At 34.0% G+C, this 23,295-nt stretch overlaps 2 protein-coding genes across 2 annotated transcripts; both read right to left on the bottom strand.

Annotated features, from left to right (window-relative positions):
- Positions 1-3,881: 3,881 nt before the first annotated feature.
- LOC110722648 (ubiquitin-conjugating enzyme E2-17 kDa-like) lies at positions 3,882-13,179 on the bottom strand. Its single transcript, XM_021901918.1, has 4 exons — positions 12,998-13,179; positions 11,818-11,945; positions 5,501-5,605; positions 3,882-4,217 (listed from the first exon to the last, which is right to left on the bottom strand). The coding sequence occupies exons 1-4, from the start codon at positions 13,065-13,067 to the stop codon at positions 4,074-4,076; spliced, it is 447 nt and encodes a 148-aa protein (XP_021757610.1). The 5' UTR covers positions 13,068-13,179; the 3' UTR covers positions 3,882-4,073.
- Positions 13,180-17,854: 4,675 nt separating this feature from the next.
- LOC110722646 (probable inactive receptor kinase At4g23740) lies at positions 17,855-22,097 on the bottom strand. The gene is made up of 3 exons (XM_021901916.1): positions 21,176-22,097; positions 19,482-20,800; positions 17,855-18,761 (listed from the first exon to the last, which is right to left on the bottom strand). The coding sequence occupies exons 2-3, from the start codon at positions 20,722-20,724 to the stop codon at positions 18,142-18,144; spliced, it is 1,863 nt and encodes a 620-aa protein (XP_021757608.1). The 5' UTR covers positions 20,725-20,800; positions 21,176-22,097; the 3' UTR covers positions 17,855-18,141.
- Positions 22,098-23,295: the final 1,198 nt, after the last annotated feature.

The following is a 23,295-nucleotide window of genomic DNA, read 5'->3' as shown; positions in this document are numbered from 1 at the left end:
GTAGAACGGACTCACGTGAGTCCGGTCATACAAACAGGAAAAAAAAATTCTTAATTGTTAGAAATTAGATAATAATGGTTAGATATTAAGTTATAAATATCAGATATTAGATTAAACGTGTCGGAAATTAGATAATAATGGTCAAATATTATGTTATAATTATCAGATATTAGATTAAACGTGTCAGAAATTAGATAATAATGGTCAAATATTATATTATAATTATCAGATATTAGATTAAAAGTGTCAAAAATTAGATTATTATAGTCAGATATTGGTTTATATAGATCAAATATTAGACAAAATTGATCAGATATTAGACAAAATATTTCAGGGCAGTCTTGAAATCGAATTGCTTCCACAAAAAAGGACATTCTGCTTCTTGCAAGTTTAGCAGTAACCCTTTTATGATAGGTTTTGGAATTTGCGAGATCATTTTGTCTCAAATACCAAACTTGCATGAGCTAACATGGTCTTCAACTATTGCTTCAATCATGTCTTTCGCATACTCAACAATTGGTATAGGACTTTCAATTGCTAGGATTATCGCGAGTAATTGATGGTTTTACTCATGAATTAGCTATCATTTCTCTGTTCTTTTTTTTTTGTAGTAGTAGAATGTGTAATTAAGAGAGTTTTTCGCTAAAATGTGTTAGGAAAAGGAGGGAGGAGTGGAGGACTACATTAAGGAGTAGAGATGAGCCAAGAAGAGAGAAAGAGAAGTGGAGGGAAGAAAGAGAGGGTGAGCTGTCAAAGGATTTGGGAATGGCGGCGAAAGCGGGCGGTGGAATTGGCTGACTTCGGTGGTAGTGGGTGGGGGATGAATGTGTGCATTATAAACCGGATTCACGTGAGTCCGTTCTACGCAAAACCTTCTCCAGTTCTATTAATGTATGTGTTTGACACAGCAACATTTGCAAGATTTAACTCTAACTGCTACAATATGTCAAACACAATTATTTGATCACCAAAAGTTATTGTCAAACACACCCTAATAAAATACATACCATACCCTAAAATACTCCATGGATTACATTAAACCCTCCAAGAGATTCTCCAAATCTCAATAGGTAATAAAAAATATAACTATTCTACACAACTCAACTCACCTCTCTAGGATACTAGGATAGACATGTTACAGTGAAACAGAGCATCTAAAATAAAACCCAAATTTAGTAAAGCAAATTGACTTCACCAAAAGATTAGATTGTGTCTTCTTTCTTTCTTTTTTTTTGGCGACTTTTACGGTCCAAACACAAACACAAACCACCCCACGTGTAATTGATTCCTTGATACTAATACAAGTATATTTTAAAAATTGGTACTAAAATAGTATTTCCACAACTTTAGCACTTTCTATAATTAACACTTTGTAGTTTGTTAGAAGGTGATAAGATAACCAAAAATGACGCCACGTATAATAAGTCTCCACACTTCACTCTACATTCTCTACTTAATTCTTTAATTTCTTTTACTAATTCTTTTTTACGGGAATTCTTTTACTAATTCTTCAACATGATTTGTCATTTTATTTTCAATATCTGTGATTATATTGTAGTAGGTTGATTTTGGGTGTAAGAGATGATTAATCGGTGCCAAATTTGCGAGAATCAAAGCATTTTTAATATTCTAAATTCATCACGGAATTTAATGCATGGTTTCTTTTATGATCTCTTCTGCAAACTGAAAAGTGTATGATTCGTATGAAATAGAGACATTCATAGACCCTAGATAAATAACATAAAATATAGATTTTACCTTTACAAATTTTTGCACTGGTTTGTGAAAAATATCTTTAGATCTAATTCATGTCATCAAATTTGTAATCCATCTTGTTTCAGTTTTCAGTGAAATTTTATGATTTTTCACTTTCATTTGGTTGTTTAATCATTATCAGTATTTGGATTCGAAGAACATTCCAAAACTAACCTTTTAGGACCTTTCGTGATTGTGAGTTAGTATTACACGAATTATAACTTTCTTTAATTGAATTAGGTAAAATTTAAAGCGAAGTAATCTTTTAAACAATGTTAAACCTAAATATTGTACATATTAACTATTAAGTACCCGAGTAACTAAAGAAGATCCATAAACATAGTATGTTTCCTATTAAAGAATGTACGAAAGAAAACCTAATAATTACATCATTATGGAAAGAACATTTAGGGTTAATATTATAATTACCCGTTAAAAAAGTTCTAAATTAGAAAGGCACTAATTAAGGAAGTGCAGTTACTCCAAAGCCCAAAGTGAAGACAATGTAAAAATTCCATTGACCTACATCATAATTATTGCATTTCTATTCCTGTTTAAAGTTGTTCTAGTGGTTTATCAAATTGGGTTTGATTCAATTTGTTCACCTTTAACATTTAGAATTAATTCATAAGGAAAAAAGAGTCTATATTTAAAGTGCTTTTTCAGATGTTTCTAAAAGCACTTTTTGATTTAGCTAGATCTTTAGGTCTTTCTTTTCTTTTTAATCCCATTAAAAATATAGAAAAATTAAACAGTATAATAAAGCGACCTAAACATGCAATGCTTTAATATAAAGCACCCTAGTTAATAAGTCTGTCTTCGAGCACACAGTTATTCAATAAAAAAAAGCGTGTTAATAACTTTTCATGTGTAAATTATGAAATTAATAGTAATATTTGATGTACAAGTTTGGTCGATTCCTGAAGTCAAAGCGGTATAAGTAATTTAAATACTTGTGATGTAAACGTTACAGAATCAGACTTATGTCAAAAATCAGCTCATAACATTAGCCATGTGAATACCAACTACGGAGTAGCTAAAGTTTTGGGATAGTATTCAGCTCATGAGATCAAAACTCCGTTTAAATCTTACTCTTAAGGGCATAAAGGTCCCTCTAAACCTAAATACAACTATAATGCCAAATGGTCCGCAGAAATTACTACAGTGGGAACTTATCTAGCCCAAGTCCGTTTCATTACCAATTTACCATCAAAAAAAAAAACACAAAGATTGAATATTTTTCATTCTAAACAAGTAATTTCAAGCTGACTAAATTCTCAGTATAGTTGGAACTAAGAGGCATTACATATCTTAGACTGACAGTAGAAACTCCAGAATGCTGATCATGTTTCAGATCTACAAACAGTTTCATTTGACAATTTCCCTTCTTATCGCCCATAACTATTTGCCATGCCTCAATTCTAAAAGAATGCAATACCCAAAAAAAAAAAAAAGATTTAATTATATATTTTAATGAGAATTAAATCCTCAGGCTCTCCTTAGTCCCAAGAATTTGGCCAACTTTCCAAGCAGCAACAAGCCAGTGACTGTGACAGCTTCAGCAACGTGTCAGTGTCACATGTACCAGGAGAAACTGCCTTGGTCGTGGAAGCCATAGACACAGTTGACTATAGTTATTAAGGTGCAGCTATAATAATGTTTTATTAATATGTTGGGTGGACCAAACCTTAAATGATCACCATCATATAGTATCTTAATTTAATATAGTCTCTAACAAAGTGTTTACTTCTGAGTTTCAGTAAAACCAAGAGAGATATGGAGCAATGGAATATCACCATGGGGTGCACGTCGTATGCCTCGCACTAGTACAGCATCTTCAGAGGTGCGGAGGAAACTCAGTTTACGCACGCTGCACGCAAGTAAACGCCTAGAGAAGAAAAATGGCAATTTAACTTGCCACTTGATGTATAATGATAAATATCATCCAACTCAACTGCTAGTCTCATGGGCATATATTAATACTGTAGGAATGTAGCATAAGAGAAAGATGCTCTTTACCTTGTTGTATAAAGGCACCACTTCGCACGAGCCCTGCAGAAATAGAATTTCTTGCACATGATAATTAAGAAATGCATTGTGCCGTATTGGACCAAACCATCCAAAGGTGGGAGGTAAGAATGATTTATTCAGTGGCACTGAATACCAAATCATGCATAAACATTTAATACTGATAACGGATAGATTGTGCATAAAACCAAAAGCGGCTGCAGAGGTTCCAACAAGCACATAGTGCTGAGTTTCATTCTTCTTAATAAAGGACACAGAGATTAAAAGTTTCACATCACACTTATCTAATGCTAACCCATAGCGTACTTCTGTGTCCAGCTCCTGGCAGTAGTCTCATACTTGACCTTGTCTGTCTTGTACATATGAGCAATCTCGGGAACTAAAGGATCATCAGGATTTGGGTCGGTCAACAGAGAGCAAATTGAAAGCAACACCTACAAACATACATCTCATTAATTGTAAGCCAATTGTTTATCAAAAGATTAGAGCCAAATGCCTAGAATTATTGTGCTAAAACAATTGTACACCTATTTTAAAATTTCCAAAGGCCAATAAAAGATATTAGCTTTGTTTGGGGTACAATCAAGTACCTCCATGATGCAATGAGATGCACCTGAAAATCCACTCAATAGGACAATGATAACTCAAGCAAAGCAAGATACAGCACTAAGATACCATACAAAAATCTCTGTTGCTCAGCTTGATAAGTCATATTTGCAATTCTTAAATCTTAATGCACTATATATATATATATATATATATATATATATATATATATATATATATACGAAGTAAAATTTAACATATTAGCAGATTGCAGCCATTTCAAATTCTACAATAAACCACTTTGAAACTTCTTTTTCAGCAGCTATTAGTTGGAGTAAACTGCCTTTAGAGTAAACCTTACTTGCTAGACAGTTTCCAACGAAAATAATTACAGGTAGTAACTCTTACTATTAGTTGGAGTGGCCTTACAGTAAACTTTAACTGGCTAGAAATTGTCCAAGTTACAATTTCTGCCCATGAAAAGCTCACAACTTCACAAGTCGCAACTATTCAGAATGCCAGTTCTTAAAGTGGAGATCATTTGTTACATTTTATTATTTTTTAGATATCTTACAGTAATAATTGATATGATCTTGTTAACCAAAGTTTCTTCTGGTGCTTTCTAATGTGGTTATTGTCACTAAAACTATGCATCCAGCATCCATGTTGAACTGCACACATCAGCTACATCTCTGGACTCATATTAGACAAATTCAAGTAATTTCTACAATAAATAGGTTAAATACTTCTCTTTTTGTCCATTACACAGAATATAAATTTTTTTTTTTTTTTAAAGTACCTACGAAAGTTAATAAACATCTAATAAGCTGGAATCTACGGACATTATTAAGGATCAAGGACAAAAAATTGACCTATAAAGTCAAGGTAGTTCTCAGCATTTCAACAATAAACGGTCACCAGCTGGCAAACTTTAAACATGTTTCAGTGAACACTGGACCACTCAACTTGGTAGACAATTATCAGTCTAGAATCCTATAGCTAAAGGTCAAGGATCACATCCCTATTTAATTTAACCTTTGAAATCCAGAATATTACATGGCTTGATTAAGATAATGCTAACTAACAAAATCATTGTCAAGACCTTTATAAAAACACAATGCTCTGGAAACCAGACAATAAATTTAAATTAAATAGTGTCGCAAATAAGCACCTTGGAAATGGTTAGAGCAGGGCTCCATTGCTCCTTCAAGATATCAAGACAAATACTGCCGTTGCTGTTGATATTAGGATGGAATACTTTAGTTTTGAATGCTACCTGTTCAAAAAAATATGAACAAGAATTTTAGAGCAAGAAAACTGTGTGAACGGAGGAAAAAGCCAAACCTTGACTTCAATATATCAACCAGCTTTAAGCAGATCGACAAATATGCCATCATAACTTATTTATTTTTAACAGTATATACATATTATATATTACTATACTAAACAAACATCAAAATGTTTCCAAGTTTCAACCAAAGACCTTTGGCATAAAATAAAAGATAGATAAATGGAGATTCAAGCAGAAAGGGTCACAAAGCAAGGTATAAAGCAACACAGCTTATAAGACAGCCATTAGCCATATGACGCCAACCTAGAAGAGATCGCAGAGGTATGCCAACAGTGAGAAATTGTGAAGGTCTTCTAACTTTCACGCGACACTTTTGATTAATGAAAAAGTACACACAACTTACAATAGACATTTTTTAGCTTAAATGGTGCAATTAAATGAATTGTCACTCATTTATAGAGCGACAACTCAAAAGGCTGATGCAAGCATTTGAGGGCTTGAGCTGAAGCAAAGGGCCCAGATTGCAGGCTGCACAACCTTAGGAATTTGCCACAAAATGGCTGTGCAGTCCTGCAAGCATGTAAGATTTTTGTAGCAAAAGTGGTTTAACTCATGTTAGTAGATCTAAATAATGCAAACACATTGCTATGCAGCAGCTCCCATTTCAAGAGCATAGTTTCCAGCCAAACAGTTTACTGAACTAGGTAGTTGATAAGAAAATGTACATGAAGCTCTTCTTAAAATAAAATTGTCTGGTACTTCCCTTTTTATTATAATGGCTTGCTATATGCTTCCTCCATTTATTTTAAATTGCATCAGTTGTCATTTAAAACTTGCCTACATGCATCTTAGGACAGTATTAGCATCAATTGTCAATCAATCAATCAATCAAAATCTTATTCCCATAAGTGGGGTCGGCCACATGAACCAAAAGTGATTATTCCGTGTAGGCATCAACAAAAATCTTACTCCTCCATCCCCTTACGGATAATGCATCATCCTCATGCAAATCCATATACTTCATATCCTTCCTAGGTCGGTCCCCCTCTCCCTCGTTTAACCCCTCCAATCCTTCCTAAGTCCTTCCAACCAAGTCATTTTCGGTCACTCTCTCCCTCGTTTAACCCCTCCAACCCTTCCTAAGTCCTTCCAACCAAGTCATTTTCGGTCACTCTCTCCCTCGTTTAACCCCTCCATGGTCCCACTCTTCCACTCTACGTATCATCGCACCCTCGAGTCTCCATCTTACATGCCCAAACCAACGCAGGTGAAAATTCCCTTACCTTAGTTTGTCTGCGCCTAGTTGCCTACCACACCCTACTTTCTTGCGAATAATCTCATTCTTTTGTCTCTTACAGTGTTCCCGCACATCCACCTTAACATGTGCATTTCTATAACCTCCATCTTTTTAAAATAATATGATATTTTGAAATTATCCTATATAAAGCCTAAAACAAGATGAGTCTAACAAAAACAAACATACACACTTTTCATTGCTAAATCACAAAAAATAGTCAAAGGAGAGTGTATATAGTGTAACAAGTCAAATAAAATCATAGAAAAAAAAAATTAAATAAAAAATAAGAGTAAATTCTCCTGCTTGACAAGAAATTATTTCAGGCAGAAGTATAACAGCAATTTAAAATTTCACTTATCCAAATATCCACAAAACATTTCCAGATCTAATGATAAGCCTCCATCTCCTAATACTGGTTGAAGTATTCTGGGACCACCAATGTATTCAGTTGCAAAACTACCCTGGTGGATCAAATGACTTATTACCTGATTGGCCTAGGGATGAATCCAAGCAAGACATACCAGCTGCCCCCTAAGAGGCTAAGATACCAACTTCCGGATACCAAGAAATCTCTGAGTCCAGCATAAGGTGAGGAAAAAAAAAAAAAAAAAACCCTTGGTATAGTGGGCCACCTCTATAAAAAAAAATAGGGGGGGGGGAGGTCACCAAATTATCACAAAACTACAGCAGTTTTCGCTTATATAAGATTTAACCAAGAAAGCCAAGGTTGCTACTCCCTCCGTGTTTTACTTAGATGCCTACTTCTCTTCATTATGTGAGTAATAAATGCTAGAAATAGGCATTTAATAAAGGGACGGAGTATTTTTTTTTTTTTTTTATATCAATCATGATCCTTTCGCTTTTGTTGATTGAGCAACACAGTTGATCAGGTACTGAGTCAAAGAGTCCATTTTTTTTAGATGAAATAATTCCCTTTTGCTAAGAGTGATTGCCAGGAGCTTAGAGAGAAATTTAGCAAGCAAAAAAAAATCACCCACTACTCCAGTGAACTGAAATCAACTAATAATTGCACGATATATTCCCCAGGAAAAAGATACTGATATGTTAAATTTGAAACAACCAGCTTCTAGTATCACAACAGTCCAACAACTTTATCCTATTAATGTAAATCACCTGATCTCAAACTCTATCCCACACTTTATCCTTCTAGGAAGCCAACTGGGATTGACAAAACTCAATTGACTATGCTGAGACTGAGAGATGTCATGTTCCTCTTCAATTTAAAGCGTTGTCTCTAAAAATTAAAGGTGTGATGTACTTATGGATGTAGGTCATAAATCATAAGTTCCTATGTGGTTTTTATACATTATGAAAGCCATAATCTGAGGGAGAGTTAATTCTTTATACAATCTCTAATAAAAGAAAGATGGTTAAATTTGTTAATGTTAAACAAATCCACCAAAAAACCAACACAAGTCTAATCAAGAACATAGCCCCACACTTTCCCACCTTTGAGATATATTAATCTTATCAAGCTTTAGAGTGAGATTATGGATGTGACACCCAATAATTTGTCAACATTAGGATGTCACTTGCCTTGTCATATAAGGAAGCGTAAATGATTCAACAGGCAAGTAAAGTTGAAGGACTCCTACATTTAGTACAAAATCTTATTTCTCATATTGTTATGCCTACAAAGAAAGGTTCCTTAAAGATATAGGATCCTGGAGATTTCACTGTGAGATGGTACAATATGTAAATTAACAAGTTATCATCTAAATTGCTCCCCATAATTGATCTTAGGTATCACCAATTAAAGATAAACCAAATGACAAAAAAAAGGTCTTACATCAAATTCAATAGCAAAGGCATAACTCTGATGAAAAAGCACAATATACCAAAACTTAAGGTTTAGAAAGAACAAAATTGCCAAAGAATTAGAAAACCTGTTTGCCACAAGGAGACCACTATTAAACATGACTTTAACAAGACTTTCCACTTCAATATAAATATTGCCAGCAAGTCAGCAACAAATCTCTTTAGCTTGGGTCTTCTGCAGCTTTTCTAATCTAGTATCACTTAAACATTAACATATTTCTTTTGATTGCACTAGCTTAAGATGGCAAGCTACTATTTATACAACAAACACCAGTCACTTCAGAGTTTTAACTTTGTATAATTGAAATATATTTCAATGAGAACTCTTGAAACTTTCTGCACAATGAATTACTGCGTGAACAAAGGCTTGTTGACTTATACATCCACAAATCCACAATCACCAACTATCCCCATATCAAAAAGAAGACCCCTCAAAACATCCAGCACCATTAGTTTCAACTTCAGATTTAAACATCTTTGATCAAAAAAATTTGTTTTTTTCTTTTAAAAAAATAACACTATTAAAACTTTTTGCAAAATGAACTGTTGTGTAAAATAAAAAGTCATGTAAATCATTGTACCCTAGTTAAACATAATCAATCACCAAAATCCCTTATATTAATAAGCTTACACCTTGTCCATTAACAAGCAAACACCTCAACCCATCTTAAAATACCTTATATACTCAACAGCTACATCCAAAAAAAGACAGTCAAAAAGGCCATAATCAAATGCCATAACATGTGAATCCACTTCAGTCCTAGCATCATACAGCAAAATTGTGATTTAGCTGTGTACGAAAATCAATAACAACCACCCACAACAAATTTCTCAACCCATCTTAAACAGCTACATCCAAAACAAGACCGTCCAAAAGGCCATAATCAACTAACAAAACATGTAAATTTACTTCAGTCCTAGCATCAAACAGTAAAATTGTGATTTAGTTGAGAACAAAAGTCAATATATAGCACCCACAATAGCACTTTGCATATCCTAATCTCCTATACCTTTAAGAAAATTGGCTTATGACAGGACACCTTGTTTTTTAACCCAAGGCAAACCCCAAATCCTTTTCTTCTTCATCACACTAAGCTCCTTCAAACTCTTCAAACATCTTTGAAATATAAACTTCATATAAATCATATAACCACTAAGACATAAGGATCCAGAAGAAAATTTATAATCCAACTAACACTACCAAAATTCTACCTCAATCACCCTCAAGGATTGCTTATTCTCTTTTAACAAACCTTGTTAAAACAAGCTCCATCATAACCATATACTGCTCTGGAAAAAAAATGACACAGCTATTCTAATATTAACTTCCAGCATATATGATATGCACTGCCCTAAACTACCCGACAATCCATCAAAAGTTAGTCTGCTAATTTCACTTTTTTTTTCAACTTTGATTCCTCACAGTCACTTAATGTGGGTCAATCTTCAAAACAACATTTATACACTATAGTTCATCCAAAAATATTCCTTTCATCCCAATAACTTTATTGTTTTATAGTATCCCAAACAATTTCGTTTCTCTTAAACCAAACAACCAGATGTGCCCTTGACTCAAATAATTCAATCCTCCAATTTAAACAACTAAGGTTTGTTTGTCCTTCAATTTCAAATATTCATATAGAACTCTATGGCACAGAACATCAAACATTGCTAGTAAATGCTTAAACCACAAACACCATGACATCACCAAAGATAAAATTTGAACTTCACATAAGTGATCATGAAATAGCCAACGTGACATTATATAAACAAAAAAACTTCAATAATTAATAGATGTGTCTAAAACAGCACTCCTATAACGAGACTCAGAGATCACTCGAAACCTCATATGATGATGTGAGAATAGCGATACCGATACAGATATTGTTGGAGTAAATTCAACTGTTTGCGAATGCCCAAGCTGTGGCACTAATATACTTCAAATCCTCCATATTTAAATCCAAAAAAACTCTATACAACATTGTCAGGTAGGAGCAAGGCATAATACAGCCAAAATCCGAAATACCCAACCAATTTCCTCCAATTGATAATCCCATGGATGGCCAAGTATCCATAATATATCAAAAGAATTATCTTCCCCTAATTATCGAAAGAATTGTCTTCCCCTAAGGGCCTCTTCTGATTTACTAAACTGAGGTGAGCTAAACTGAATTATTTATGAGAGAAGGAAATTAGGAACTGAACTGAGCTGAAATTAAGCTAAAAAGAACAGGTCCTAATTCCTTCCAACCCAATACAACTAACATTTAAATGCCTCAAAACAGTTGACAAAACCCACTCCAAAGCACAAATGTACAATCCCAAACAAACTATACACAAGATCATAGCCATCTAGTCACGTAAAAATTAGCAGTTTTAATCACCATATATGTGATTTGTTACTAGTGTTGACCTTTTGCATAAACTTAATATGAAAAATTCCAACCTTTTACAATCTTTGATAGACATTTACATTTAGATACATAAAAAGTTAATGAGTGGTTACTATTTCTTTTAAAAGGAGCTAAAAAAAAGAACAAGCAGAAGACTTTTTAGGGGTTTACTTAGAGACTTGAAGTGTAAACCATAGGTATAAAGTGACAGATGACCAACTTTAATACTGACAGAAAACATACTGTAATATATTAAAAGCTTATCTTACAAAAGGCTTTGTGTGGATTAAACATGAAAAATCCAGATTTTAGGGAGAGATCAAGTGACCAGAGAAAGTACTTAAAAAAAATAGCTGTGAGATACATAGGCAACTTTACACACAGCATGAACTATTATAAGCAAAGTTGGCAAAACAATGAATGTACGTTAAAACAGAATTCTGCATATTTTAAAAGGCAGAATGCCACCTAAAGTCTTAAACCAAGGCCATGCACAAATTGTCCACAAAAATAAAATCCTGGACTGAAGCTTTCCAATATCATAACTTTCTTGGGAAACAGACAAAGCTTTTTTCTTAAATCATATAGGATTAACATTTTTAACAGGTTACCTCATAAAGTCATAAGTCACACAGAGGTTATCATCCTAGGAAGAGAAAGAATCAAACCTTTGGTGGTTTAAATGGATAATCTGGAGGGAAATGAATGTTCACAAGGAACACCCCTCCAGCATATGGACTATCACCTGGGCCCATAATTGTTGCTTGCCAATGGAACATGTCTTCACCAACTGGGCCTACATACAAACAGCAACAAAAGATTAGAGATTACTTAGCAAATGAACCTAAAGTAAGCAATATGCTCTTGAGTACAACACGAGCAAAAAGCTTCAAAGTCAGATAGCTCCACTGGCAACCAAAACATGTTGATTTAATAACCTCCAGCTGACAATGGTATGAAGTGCATTGACAGAGGGCAAAGAATGAAGTATAAAAACTTCTTCTGCTGTAAAGCTGTTCCAGCTGCACATCCTTCATATCTAATAATGTAATATTGAAACATTGTGTGGAACTACGGAAACTGATAGAGGGCAACATAAAAGCCCCCTATTTTATTAGTGTACCTTAGTACGGAAAATACATAAGCTTTCCCTGTGTAGGTTATAAGAAAAATAAAATAAAACGCAGTATAAAATCCACACATGGCAGTGAAAACACGGAAAATCGGTACTTACACATTTTATCCCCAAACCAGCCTAACCATTTCATAATTGGATCACATACACTGTACAATTGAAAAACCAACACTAGATGAACTTTACCGGCATGGAATACAGACGACAACCACAGAACCAGGCTAAACATTTCACTTATTGGATCACGTAAACTATACAACCAAAAAAAACAACATTAGATTACCTAAACGATCGATTCATGAGTTTGACAAGGCAGAATCAAGTAATCAACCACAATCAAACAAGATTATTACTAATTCAAACAACCAATAGAAGCTACAATTGCATGCAAATCACATCACAGTTAATTATAAAAAAGTGAACAAAAAAGTGAACATGTTACAAAACAGAAATCACTCAACGAACTTCGATGAAAAATCCAGTTAATCAACAAAAAAGTGAACAAATTACAGTTTCCATTCCAATGCATATAAAACAGAAATCACCGCAACAAAACTCAAATTCATAACTCGATAATTAAGAAATCATCAATTCAACTAATCTCCCTTCTAATTCACAACAAAATCAAGAGAAAAATAACAAAATCGAGAAATTAAGAGAACTAAAAAAACCGAAAAAAATTATAAAAATCGAGGAAGAAATAGAAGGATTACCAGCACTGCAGGAAGTAGGAGGATCTTTCTGAAGATCCTTCAATTCCTTGAGGATTCGCTTCGACGCCATGAAAAAATCCTAGGAGCTTCGCAAAACCCTAGAATTGGAGAGATACCAAAATTCGTCGAACACAGAAGAGATAGTTAGCGTAAGAAAGGGTAGGAGAGAGAAAAAGGTGAGAAAAGGTGAAAGGGGTATTTAAATAAGAATACGTAGGAAATACGTAGTTATACCTGAGATCAAATTTCTGCCAAAGGAAAGTATACAACGAGGGTTTTGCGTATGACAATTTGACAAATGGTTAGTCGATTAGTTATTATTGGAAAAGGCAAAAAAGCTTTCTTCGAGGCTCATGGACCGGTCATTTCACCTTCTTGCTTTTGTGTTACCCGTGGTGAATGACAGCTCGTCTTGCGTGCATCGCGTGTATAATAACATTAATGATTCGTCTTGTGTATTTGAAATTAGTGTATAATGTTAAGTATTCACTATGTTCTACCGTATGATAATTAACACAATAAACTTAGCACACATGTTTATGTATGACTTTGATCATTAATACGAGTATGAAAGTGGAGTTGGTGAGAAAAAGAAATACGGAGTAATAAAATACGTAATATTGAAATCTTGTTAGGGTAGAAAGTGTTGCAATCACTAAGTGAATAAAAGCTGGTCTCGCAGTCAGGTCACGAGACAGTGATACTTGGCATTCTAGTTTTTCGTCAAGTGTCGTGTCACATATGCGTTGAATAGGATGCTTAATAATGGATAGATTTTTGTAGATAAAAATGTTGTATAGAGTTTTATTATCGATACACTACTAATATTTTATATATACAAAATTAGGGCCTGTTCATATTTACTTATTTTCAGTTCAGCTTCAATCAGTTCAGTTCAGTTCAGCTCTTAATTTCCCTCTCTCATAAAATATTCATTTCAGCTTAGTTCATTTCAGTTCAGTTCAGTTCAGCTCCAATCAGTTCATTTCAGTTCAGTTCAGTTCAGCTCCAATCAGTTCAGTTCAGTTCAATTCAGTTCAGTAAATATGAACAGGCCCTTAATCATAGCTTTTAATAAAAATCTGATAACTCGATTCTAATTCCGTAAAATAAAAATTCGTTTTATAAAGTTCTTTAAAGATCCATTTATAATGTATTTAAAATAACATACAGTTAGTAAAAATAAGTTTTAATTGGTAAAAAATTAAAAATACTTTTTTTTTGTGCGAAATTGGTAAAAATACTTTCAGTTTAATAAAAATAATTTAATTATGAAAATATTCTACATTATCAAAAGTGATTATATGACCGTATTTAATATTGAAACCAAAAGGTTTATCTTAAAAGTTAATAAACAAACTAGGAATCGCCCGGGGCACAAATCTAGTTATTAGTATAAAACAAATGTAAAAGAAAAGTGTTGCGATTATGAAACGGATGGAGTATAATAAAACAATGATAAAATTCTATTTTAAAAATAATATTGTTAATTTTCATGCATGTGATCTAAAAATATTTCACATGATACTAATTATTTATCATACACTAACAAAAAAAATAAATAAATAAATAAAATTGGGTTGATAATTATAAAATGGAGTGAGTACTCCATGAACATGGAGTATGTCGTATAACGGATTTATGTGAATAAAGAGATCTTTTCAAAAAGTTTTTGACAAGTGAAGTTTTTGACAAGTGTTCTCTATAACGTGTTACACACATAATTGGTAATGTCACATAATTAGATTTTGCCCTCAAATTACAATTGCTAATTCTTTTGAAATTTTGATAATTACTCCATTTGTACCAAAAGGATTGTTCCTTGTGTCAAAATTAAATGTCTAAAAAAATTGTTGTATGCCTTATTTGGTAAAATTTTCCACTTGCTCTTTCAACCTCTTTCATCATCAATAAATTGTATCCAACCATGTGCACAAATTGTGTTGATTCATTTAAAAAGAGTAAAATTTGGTTTCAGTCAATCTTTAAAGGACGAGGAAGTATTCATTAGCAGCAACCTCATTGTTCTTGACCGCTTTTATGCCATTAAAAGCAATTTTTGCCCACAAGATTTTTTTAAATAAATGATATCTTGAATGTACTAATCGAGACCACCCATCACAAATATATTTCACTTTCCTAGTTTGTGCTATAGAAGCCTGTATATGAGATTTTGGTGGCCTAGGGCGAATATTTAGATTGGGGCCCTAATTAACAAGTATTATAATATTTTATTTTTATATTATTATTATTATTATTATTATTAAGGTTTAAGGGTATGCAAAATGAAGATTAGCCTCCTCGAATCTAACTCAACCCCTCGAAATTACATATCAAATATGAAAACTAAAACACAATAAAAAGATTGAAAACGTACTAGTTATATATATGAAGATAAACCCCTTGTAGTATGAAGTTTCTAATTAATTGTGTCAATTGCCTCTCATTAATTTATCTTACTTAAAAGCTTATTAAAATGTAGATTGTCAAGCACAAACCTTACAAATTTCATATGGTTGAACACGATTTACCAATATTTAAAAAAAAATTAATTGAGAAATTAATATTCAAATTGAAAGACATAAAGAAGATTGAACACAAACCTTGCAATATTAAGCAAAGACACAACAATTTAATAAACAATTCAGAAAGTTTTATCAAATTCAAATTTTTGAACGGAACCATTCAAAAATCAAGATATTAAGTAGATTTTTGAAAGAGAAAAAAAAGAAACAAGTTTTTTTTTTTTTATGTTTTTTTTATTCCGTAACAAAGTTAGAGCTATAGGCTGTAATTGAAATTTTAGAAATATCAAAAAGGGAATTCATTTAGCAAATAACTACTCCATTAGAAGCAAAAATCAGGGGAATTGGAACCTTTAATTTGCTTTGGGAACTAACGAACTACACAAGATGACAAGACCTTAATTTGCTTTGGAAACTGACGAATTACACAAGAATTGTACGGAGCATTAAGTAGTTTCAGAAATTTTATTTTTCTTTTACCAGTAGTAATTTTGAGGCCATTTTTTTAACCAATTTATGGATTTCACAATATTGGGCCCTGGGCGGTTGTCCCACCTGCCCCGCCCCAAACACAGGCCTGGTGCTACATGTGGTAAAAGACAACTCGTCTTGCATGCATCAATTGCATAATAACAATGAATGTGCACCATATATATTTGAAGTACTTCAATTGAATTTAAGTAAACATGTGTTAGTGCTACAGAGTTTAAGTGAATCAATGAATCATTTAAGGAAGTTAATTTTCTATGTAACATGTCACACACTTAATTGACAGTGTTACCACAATCAGATATTTACATTAAATTATCATCATTGTTCCCATCAATTTTTTTTGGTAAACATTTTTTTGGGGGCACACGAAGGCCCAAGCTAAGGCTCAAAGGAAAAAACAAAGAAAATAAACTTCAGCAAAACTAAACATGGCAAAGTCACCCCTACTATCTCATCATGTAAAATACGTTCTAAGGTCAAAGGAGGGAATTGAAATCAACTCAGTTTTGTTGTTCTAAATAACGCCTTGATTTGCTAGCCAATCTACAACTCGATTTGGCTCCTGATAAATTTGGTGCACTTCTACATGCCACTTTGTATCCTCTAGCATACACCTTGGATGATATGGACACCGTGAGTAGCCTTTAAGTTATTAAGTGCCATAACCACTACCTGATTATGAAGTCGAACTTGTAACATAGATGCTCCAAGCCGATCTGCTCGTTCACTCCCAGTGGCGTATCCAAGAATTCCAAATTGTGGGTTCGGAATCTTAAAAAACAAACGATGCTCATATATTAATTAAATATTCAATACATAAGTTCAAAATTTTTATTGCAAATGGATGGATTAAACATTTACAAAATAAAAAAAATTAAAAAAAAACCTACAAAAGCATTTTTCGAGTTTTATACTTTGAAAGCGTGCTAATACATTACTACTTATATAAATCATAAATCTATAATTCTATTGCAAAAAATCAATGTTACACATAAAACAAAAATCTCAGGTCCCCAATGTGCCAGACTTACATATTTGATTATTTACTTCACAAAAAATTATTTTTAAAAAAAAAATCAAAACTTATAATTTTTTTTCAAAAAATCTGCCTTGAAAACCCCCCTCTAGATCCGCCCCTGCTCACTCCCATACTCAACCATGAATGTTGTGCAAGCGCCAAAATTAAGCGAGAAGGCATTTATAAGCTTACCAGTGTAGTCTAGAATCACCTCTCCCCCACTAGCACGCAGGTCCTGGCACACTAAAGCACCCTTTGCCACTCCATCAGTATTCAAAGCCAGCCAACCAAGAGGGAGGAGCTAACCATTGTATTCATTAGCACTGATCTCATTTACCTTAACCACTATTGTGTCAATGATTGTATTTATTCCTAAATAATACTTGTATAAACTTTTGATATCTTATCTTATTAAGTACGTAGTATACGAATTGAGATAGAATTTACACTTTACCGCACGAAAATATTTTTCCATGTAAGAATGAGATTTTATAATCAGAGTTTGGCAAGTTAAGAAATGTTAATGCATAAAAGTTTGCATAACATGCATAAAAATCTGATAACACAAACATTTTTGGTGTTCTAACTTCAAAAGAAGTAACCCCTCAAAAGAAGAAACCCCTCTGGAGGAAATCCCCAAATTTCAACAAAATTAAATATAAACGTGCAAATCATGCATTATTTGAATGTAGAAACAAAAAGCAGAGTAAAAATTGATGAAGGAAGAGTCGAGGGGGCAACACAGTGTAGTTGAAGCTTGACGAGAGGAACTAGGCAAGTGAGGAACAGTTACCAGCAACATTGCAGTAGGCCAGTAGTGTATTCCAGTAATGAAACCATCCAGTAATTTAATGACAAAAGAGGCATTTCAATACAGCTTGAAATTAGTATTACAACAACCATCACAAAACCATAATGGGCAAAAAAAAAAAAAAAAAAAAAAAATGTCTTGCAATATATATTGCTCTTTTACAACCCTACTATTTCCATGAGTTCCATCTGACTTTGGCCATATTTTAGGCCACAAATCGTAAAATAACAGTGATTCAGATTACTCGATGTAAGAAATTTGAATCAGAAAGAGGAATTAAAATACCATAGCTAAACAGCTAATGTGGTGGACTTGATGTGGCTGTAGTATTTTCAGGGTGAGCCTCGGCAAGAGACTGCCGCACATCCTCAATCATTTTTAAAAGGTCTGGCATTTTGGGTCTCTGTTCTGGGACCCTGGCCACGCATGTCAGAGCAACCTGCAACATCTCTACCATCTCTTCTTCAACATGAGCATATCTCAGGATCTCAAGGTCAAAGACTTCAGCAGTCCACTCCTCTCGGACTACTGAATGAACCCACCTGACCAAATGCACAAGTTCATCACCCCCAGTTGCATGGACTGGTGACTTTCCAGTAAGAAGCTCAAGTAAAAATACTCCAAAACTGTAGACATCCGATGCTTGGGTTGCCTTTCGGGTGTCTGTCACTTCAGGAGCTCTATAACCAGCAGCTCGAGAAATAGGTGGAGCTAATGGACTCATAACTGTTGCTAATCCGAAATCTGAAACACTACCATATTTCTGGGAGTTGAGAAAGATATTTGAAGACCTAATGTTGCCGTGCACAAATTTTCCTCCGTTGACTGAGTGGATGTGAGTAATTCCTCTTGCTGCTCCTATGGCTATTCTCAACCGTGTCTCCCAGTCCAAAGGGATCCTATCTTCTCCTCTTTGATCTATAAAAACATAGAATGTGAGGAAAAAACATGTATCATGATCACCAAAACTTAAATCTAGGAGCAGGATGTTTCGGCAAAACTAAAAAAAGGATTAGAGGCAAGTAAACATAAGCCACTGAAATTTTTAACATCAAAAGTTAGAACCGAGGCTATCAGCTGAAAAGTTGCATGAGTTTATAGATTCAATTTTCCTTGATCAGCCAACCCCACCCCTAGCTAAAAGGACTGATGGACTGACCCCCATTTCAGCTAAAGCTCAGTAGTTGTACGGTCCAGGTAATAAACTATACAGCTGCTAGTTCATACAACTCGAGTTCTCAAAATCTTTGAAACTCAAATTTTCAAAAAGATTCGACAACCTAATAAGAAAGTCGACAAACTTGATCAGTCGTTTAAAGTAAGTATTAATAACCCTTTGTAAGGCTATCGCTACATGTCTTTCTGTTTTTTCTGTGACACATTCTACAGATAATTCATGATGAGCAAACCACAAGTTGCATATTGCCAGAACAATCTGAAATAACATCTTTGAAACAGCCACTCCTTCAACAATCCCCCAAGGAAATGTAGAATTTTCGAAGCTTATTAGGACCCAAAAAAAAATGCATATGGAAATAATTTTTTGATTCATAAATCAAAAGTCACAATAAGAAGAAAAAAAGAGTTGCACAGGTGATAGACTTTCATATGGAAATATGAGATGAGATAGAAACATACTGTGTAACATTGCCGAGATACTACCCTGGCTGCAGTGATCATTCACCATTAGCTTTTCATCCCTTGAGTAGTAATACGCTCGAAGTGCAACCGCATTTTCATGTCTAATGCTCCCAATCAATTCCATTTGTTGCTCAAACTCCCGTTTCCCAGCGCTCACCTCTTTCAGCCTCTTGACAACCACAACATTTGCATCCTCCAAAATCGCCTTATAAGACATACCAAATGTCCCCTTCCCCAAAACTTCAGCAGAAGCCCTCAACAGATCCTCTAAATCAAAAGCATAATTACAACCCTCAAAGAACACGAGCCTGTTCTTTGAATCCTGACTACCCGAGATTGTTTTCTCAGGGGACATGCTTCCCTTAGGAAACTTTCCAGTAAAACCATCATCATCCTTTCTTCTCAAACAACAAGCAAAGAACAGAAACCCGAATGCTACAATCCCAAGAACACCACATCCTATAACAATTGCCAAGAACCAAGCCTGTCTCCACCAATTCCTTGGCTTCGGCCTTACACCAGGTACAGGCGACACATCTGACTGCTCAACCGAAGAATTCACAAAACCAACATCATTCCCAACAAATGCAGACCTCGGAAACCTTTGCAACGACTTCGGAACAATGCCAGTAAGATTATTATTCGACAAGTTCAGCACTTGCAAATTTGGCAACCCCAAATCAGGAACCTCACCAGAAATCGAATTGTTAGAAAGATCCAAAGCTGAAAGCAGGCTCAAACTCGAAATCGACTTAGGTATACTCCCATTAAACCGATTATTCGACAAATTAAGCACACTCAGATTCTCCCAGGCAGAAAAATCATCAGGCAAAGGACCACTTAAACTATTAAACTGAAGATACAACATAGATAAATTCTTCAATCTACCAAAATCACTAGGAAATCTACCACTAATACCATTCTCCCTTAAACTCAATATCTCCAATGCTGATAACCTACTAATAGTATCACCTGGAATCTCTCCATTAAACCCTACAGCCGGCAATCGGACCGCGATTACTCGAGTCAAATCAGCATTACAAGTAATACCAGTCCAATTACTACATATTAAAGTACTCTCACTCCAATTAAGAACATGTAAATGAGGAACTTTGTTCACAAAATCCAACAATGCTTCCTTATCATCATCAAGTAAACTAGCATTTACCCCATTATAATAACTAATCAACCCAGAAAACACCACTAAAAACACTACATAATAAACTGAAATTACCCTCATTTTTTTTTCCACCTGTTTTTTTGCTGGGTTTTTTCTGGGGTTGCTAAATTTTTGCTTGCTTCTTCACCTCAGATACCTAAACAACATTTAAACAATGTCCGCCGTTAAACATTGATTCTTTCAAAAAAACTTCGCGCTAATTTCTAAACACAAAAAACAAGCAAAATAGGGAAGAAAGAAAATTCAAAACCCAAAAAAAGCAACAAAAAAGCAGAAAAAGTTACAGGGTGTTTGAATTTGTTTCTTTTGGAGTAATTTTTTAACTAAAAGTATGAAAATTAACAACTTAGATTCTAAAAAAAAGTGCATAAATCGAGAAAATTTTGAAGAAGAAGAAATAAAGTGATAAATTAAAATAAAATGACAAACAAGTAAAAAAATTAAAGTAAAATAAAAGGGAATCGAATCTGAAGCTACTCTGTACTTTAGAGAAATACCATTTTAACATTACCTTGCTTTTTCTTCATCATCTTAGATCTGAGTAAGAAACGAGTAACTCGGATTGTAGCATAAAAATGGTGAAATGCAGACAAAATAAATATGAGGTGAAATGACAAGATTAATGATGAATTAATGTGATTAAATGGGGTAATTAAAGATGATTTTTTGACTTTTGGGTAGGAATTAATGATGATTAACAATGAAAGTAGAATGATTTTGTTTGAAGAATTTTTCCTTTAAAAGAGAGAAAATGAGTGAGTGAGTGGAGTGGAAGAAGTGAGAGTAACTGGAAAAAGGTGGTTAAAAGTTCAAAGGGAAGTCAAAATGTGACTTTTTTTTTATTTTTAAGTTCATTTTATTAAGGAAAATAAATATGGATATATGCAGGCAAGATCTACAAAAGGGTATGGCTGATAATTATATTGCAGATTTGGCATCATGTTGGTGGAATAAATGAGTAGAAGTGGCATTAATGGACATATGGTGATAATGGGCAATGATAAGGCAATTTCCTATTGTGGTTCAAATATAAGTAATCATGACTCATAACTCATGAGTGGTGTCCATGTAGGTAAAGTTAGGGCAAAGTTTAGGACTCGTCTTTTACGTTAAAGTCGGGTAAGATAGTTTTTTTTATTAACGAGAATTAAAATGAAGTTTGTAAACTATTAAGATCATTCTCGGTGCAAGGGAAGTGGCTAGGTGGGTTGCCCACTTGCCCAAATGGGAGGGTAACTACCCAAATTTGTTTTAAATAGGAGCATCTATGGTTTTGATGAGATACCTTCTCACTTGTTAATTACTGCTCGTTGCTTGACATGTGACTGTTGTTGGGGCGAATACAAAAATAGGTAAGAGGCAGAGAGAGTTTTGGACAAAAGATTACCACGCCTGGTGGTCAATTTAGCAACTAACCCAAGGGCTCCTAATCGGGACAGGTTGCCTTGCTGCATGTTGTCAATGTTGTAGCAATGTGAGGAAAAAAAAAAAAAAACTAGAGGAGTCATAAGGTGGTATTAGTGAAATGTAAGATACTTTTTTGACGTGCGTTTGTTGTATTCAGTTATTTTTTTTAAAAAAATCAATCATTAATAAATACAATTCTTGATTAAGCGAAGTATGTTAGTAAAATGATCTCTAATCCTGTAACATTTCATCCTTTTAGAACTTGATGCGTAAGTGGAAATAACGTCTGAACGAGAGGCTGTTTATTTTCGCTTACTCTTTCAGTTTTAAAAGAACGGGGTGTTACAAATCAGAAATCCTCTCTCACATAAGTTAAATAAAATAAATTAATTTAGATGGATGGATTAAATATTTAATAAGATGATAAAAACAAGTTTTTAATTTAGATAAAGTAAATTAACGATAAGATGAACATCAAAATCCTATCATGACAATCATGTACTCCGTAATGAAAATTCCATGTGAGAAGGAACTGTTAGTAGGTCCAAATTTTTGTTTGCCCAAGAAAGATGGTAACTAATGTTTGGATTTTATGGCAATGGTCCTTAAATAGGGCACTATCCTATGGATAGTTGTGTACCGTAGATCATACTGAGACGAATTAATAACCGTTAGATGGATTACAATCCAAATTGGGGCAAAAAAAATTACCAACCCCGGCAAGATTAAGACAGGTCATAAAGACATTGACTCATCAACAAACTACAAAGAATGTTTTAATAATAGTACTTGTATTACTATTATTGTTTTTAAGTTTAAACTTCAAAACAAAAATATGTATATGTAATGGGCCTACTAAGCACAAGCATTGTGGGATTTAATTCCAAATACTTAAGGACAAACGCACGTAGCCCAATTACATAAATCTTTTCAGGGCCCATTAGACCTGTTATTCATGGGCTGTGTGCAATGAGGAACCTCCCATGTGGCCCATTTACTTAGCCCGTTTTCTTCTTACTAACGGTATACTTTTTATTTTTCTATAATTTTTTTAAGGTATGATGAAAGACCCCTATTGAACTGACACTTCTCACAAGTTTAGCCAGCCCAATGCCGCAAGTCGACGCTTGAGTGTAGAGGAAGAGGTAAGGGAATTCCCCTTTTTACTAATAGTATTCTTACCTTTTTTTTATCATAAACCTTGTTTGGCAAATGACTGTTGGC

This window comes from Chenopodium quinoa, unplaced genomic scaffold (assembly GCF_001683475.1).
Source record: "Chenopodium quinoa cultivar QQ74 unplaced genomic scaffold, ASM168347v1, whole genome shotgun sequence".
NCBI lineage: Eukaryota > Viridiplantae > Streptophyta > Magnoliopsida > Caryophyllales > Amaranthaceae > Chenopodium > Chenopodium quinoa.
This window is presented reverse-complemented; position numbering and strand designations above follow the sequence as displayed.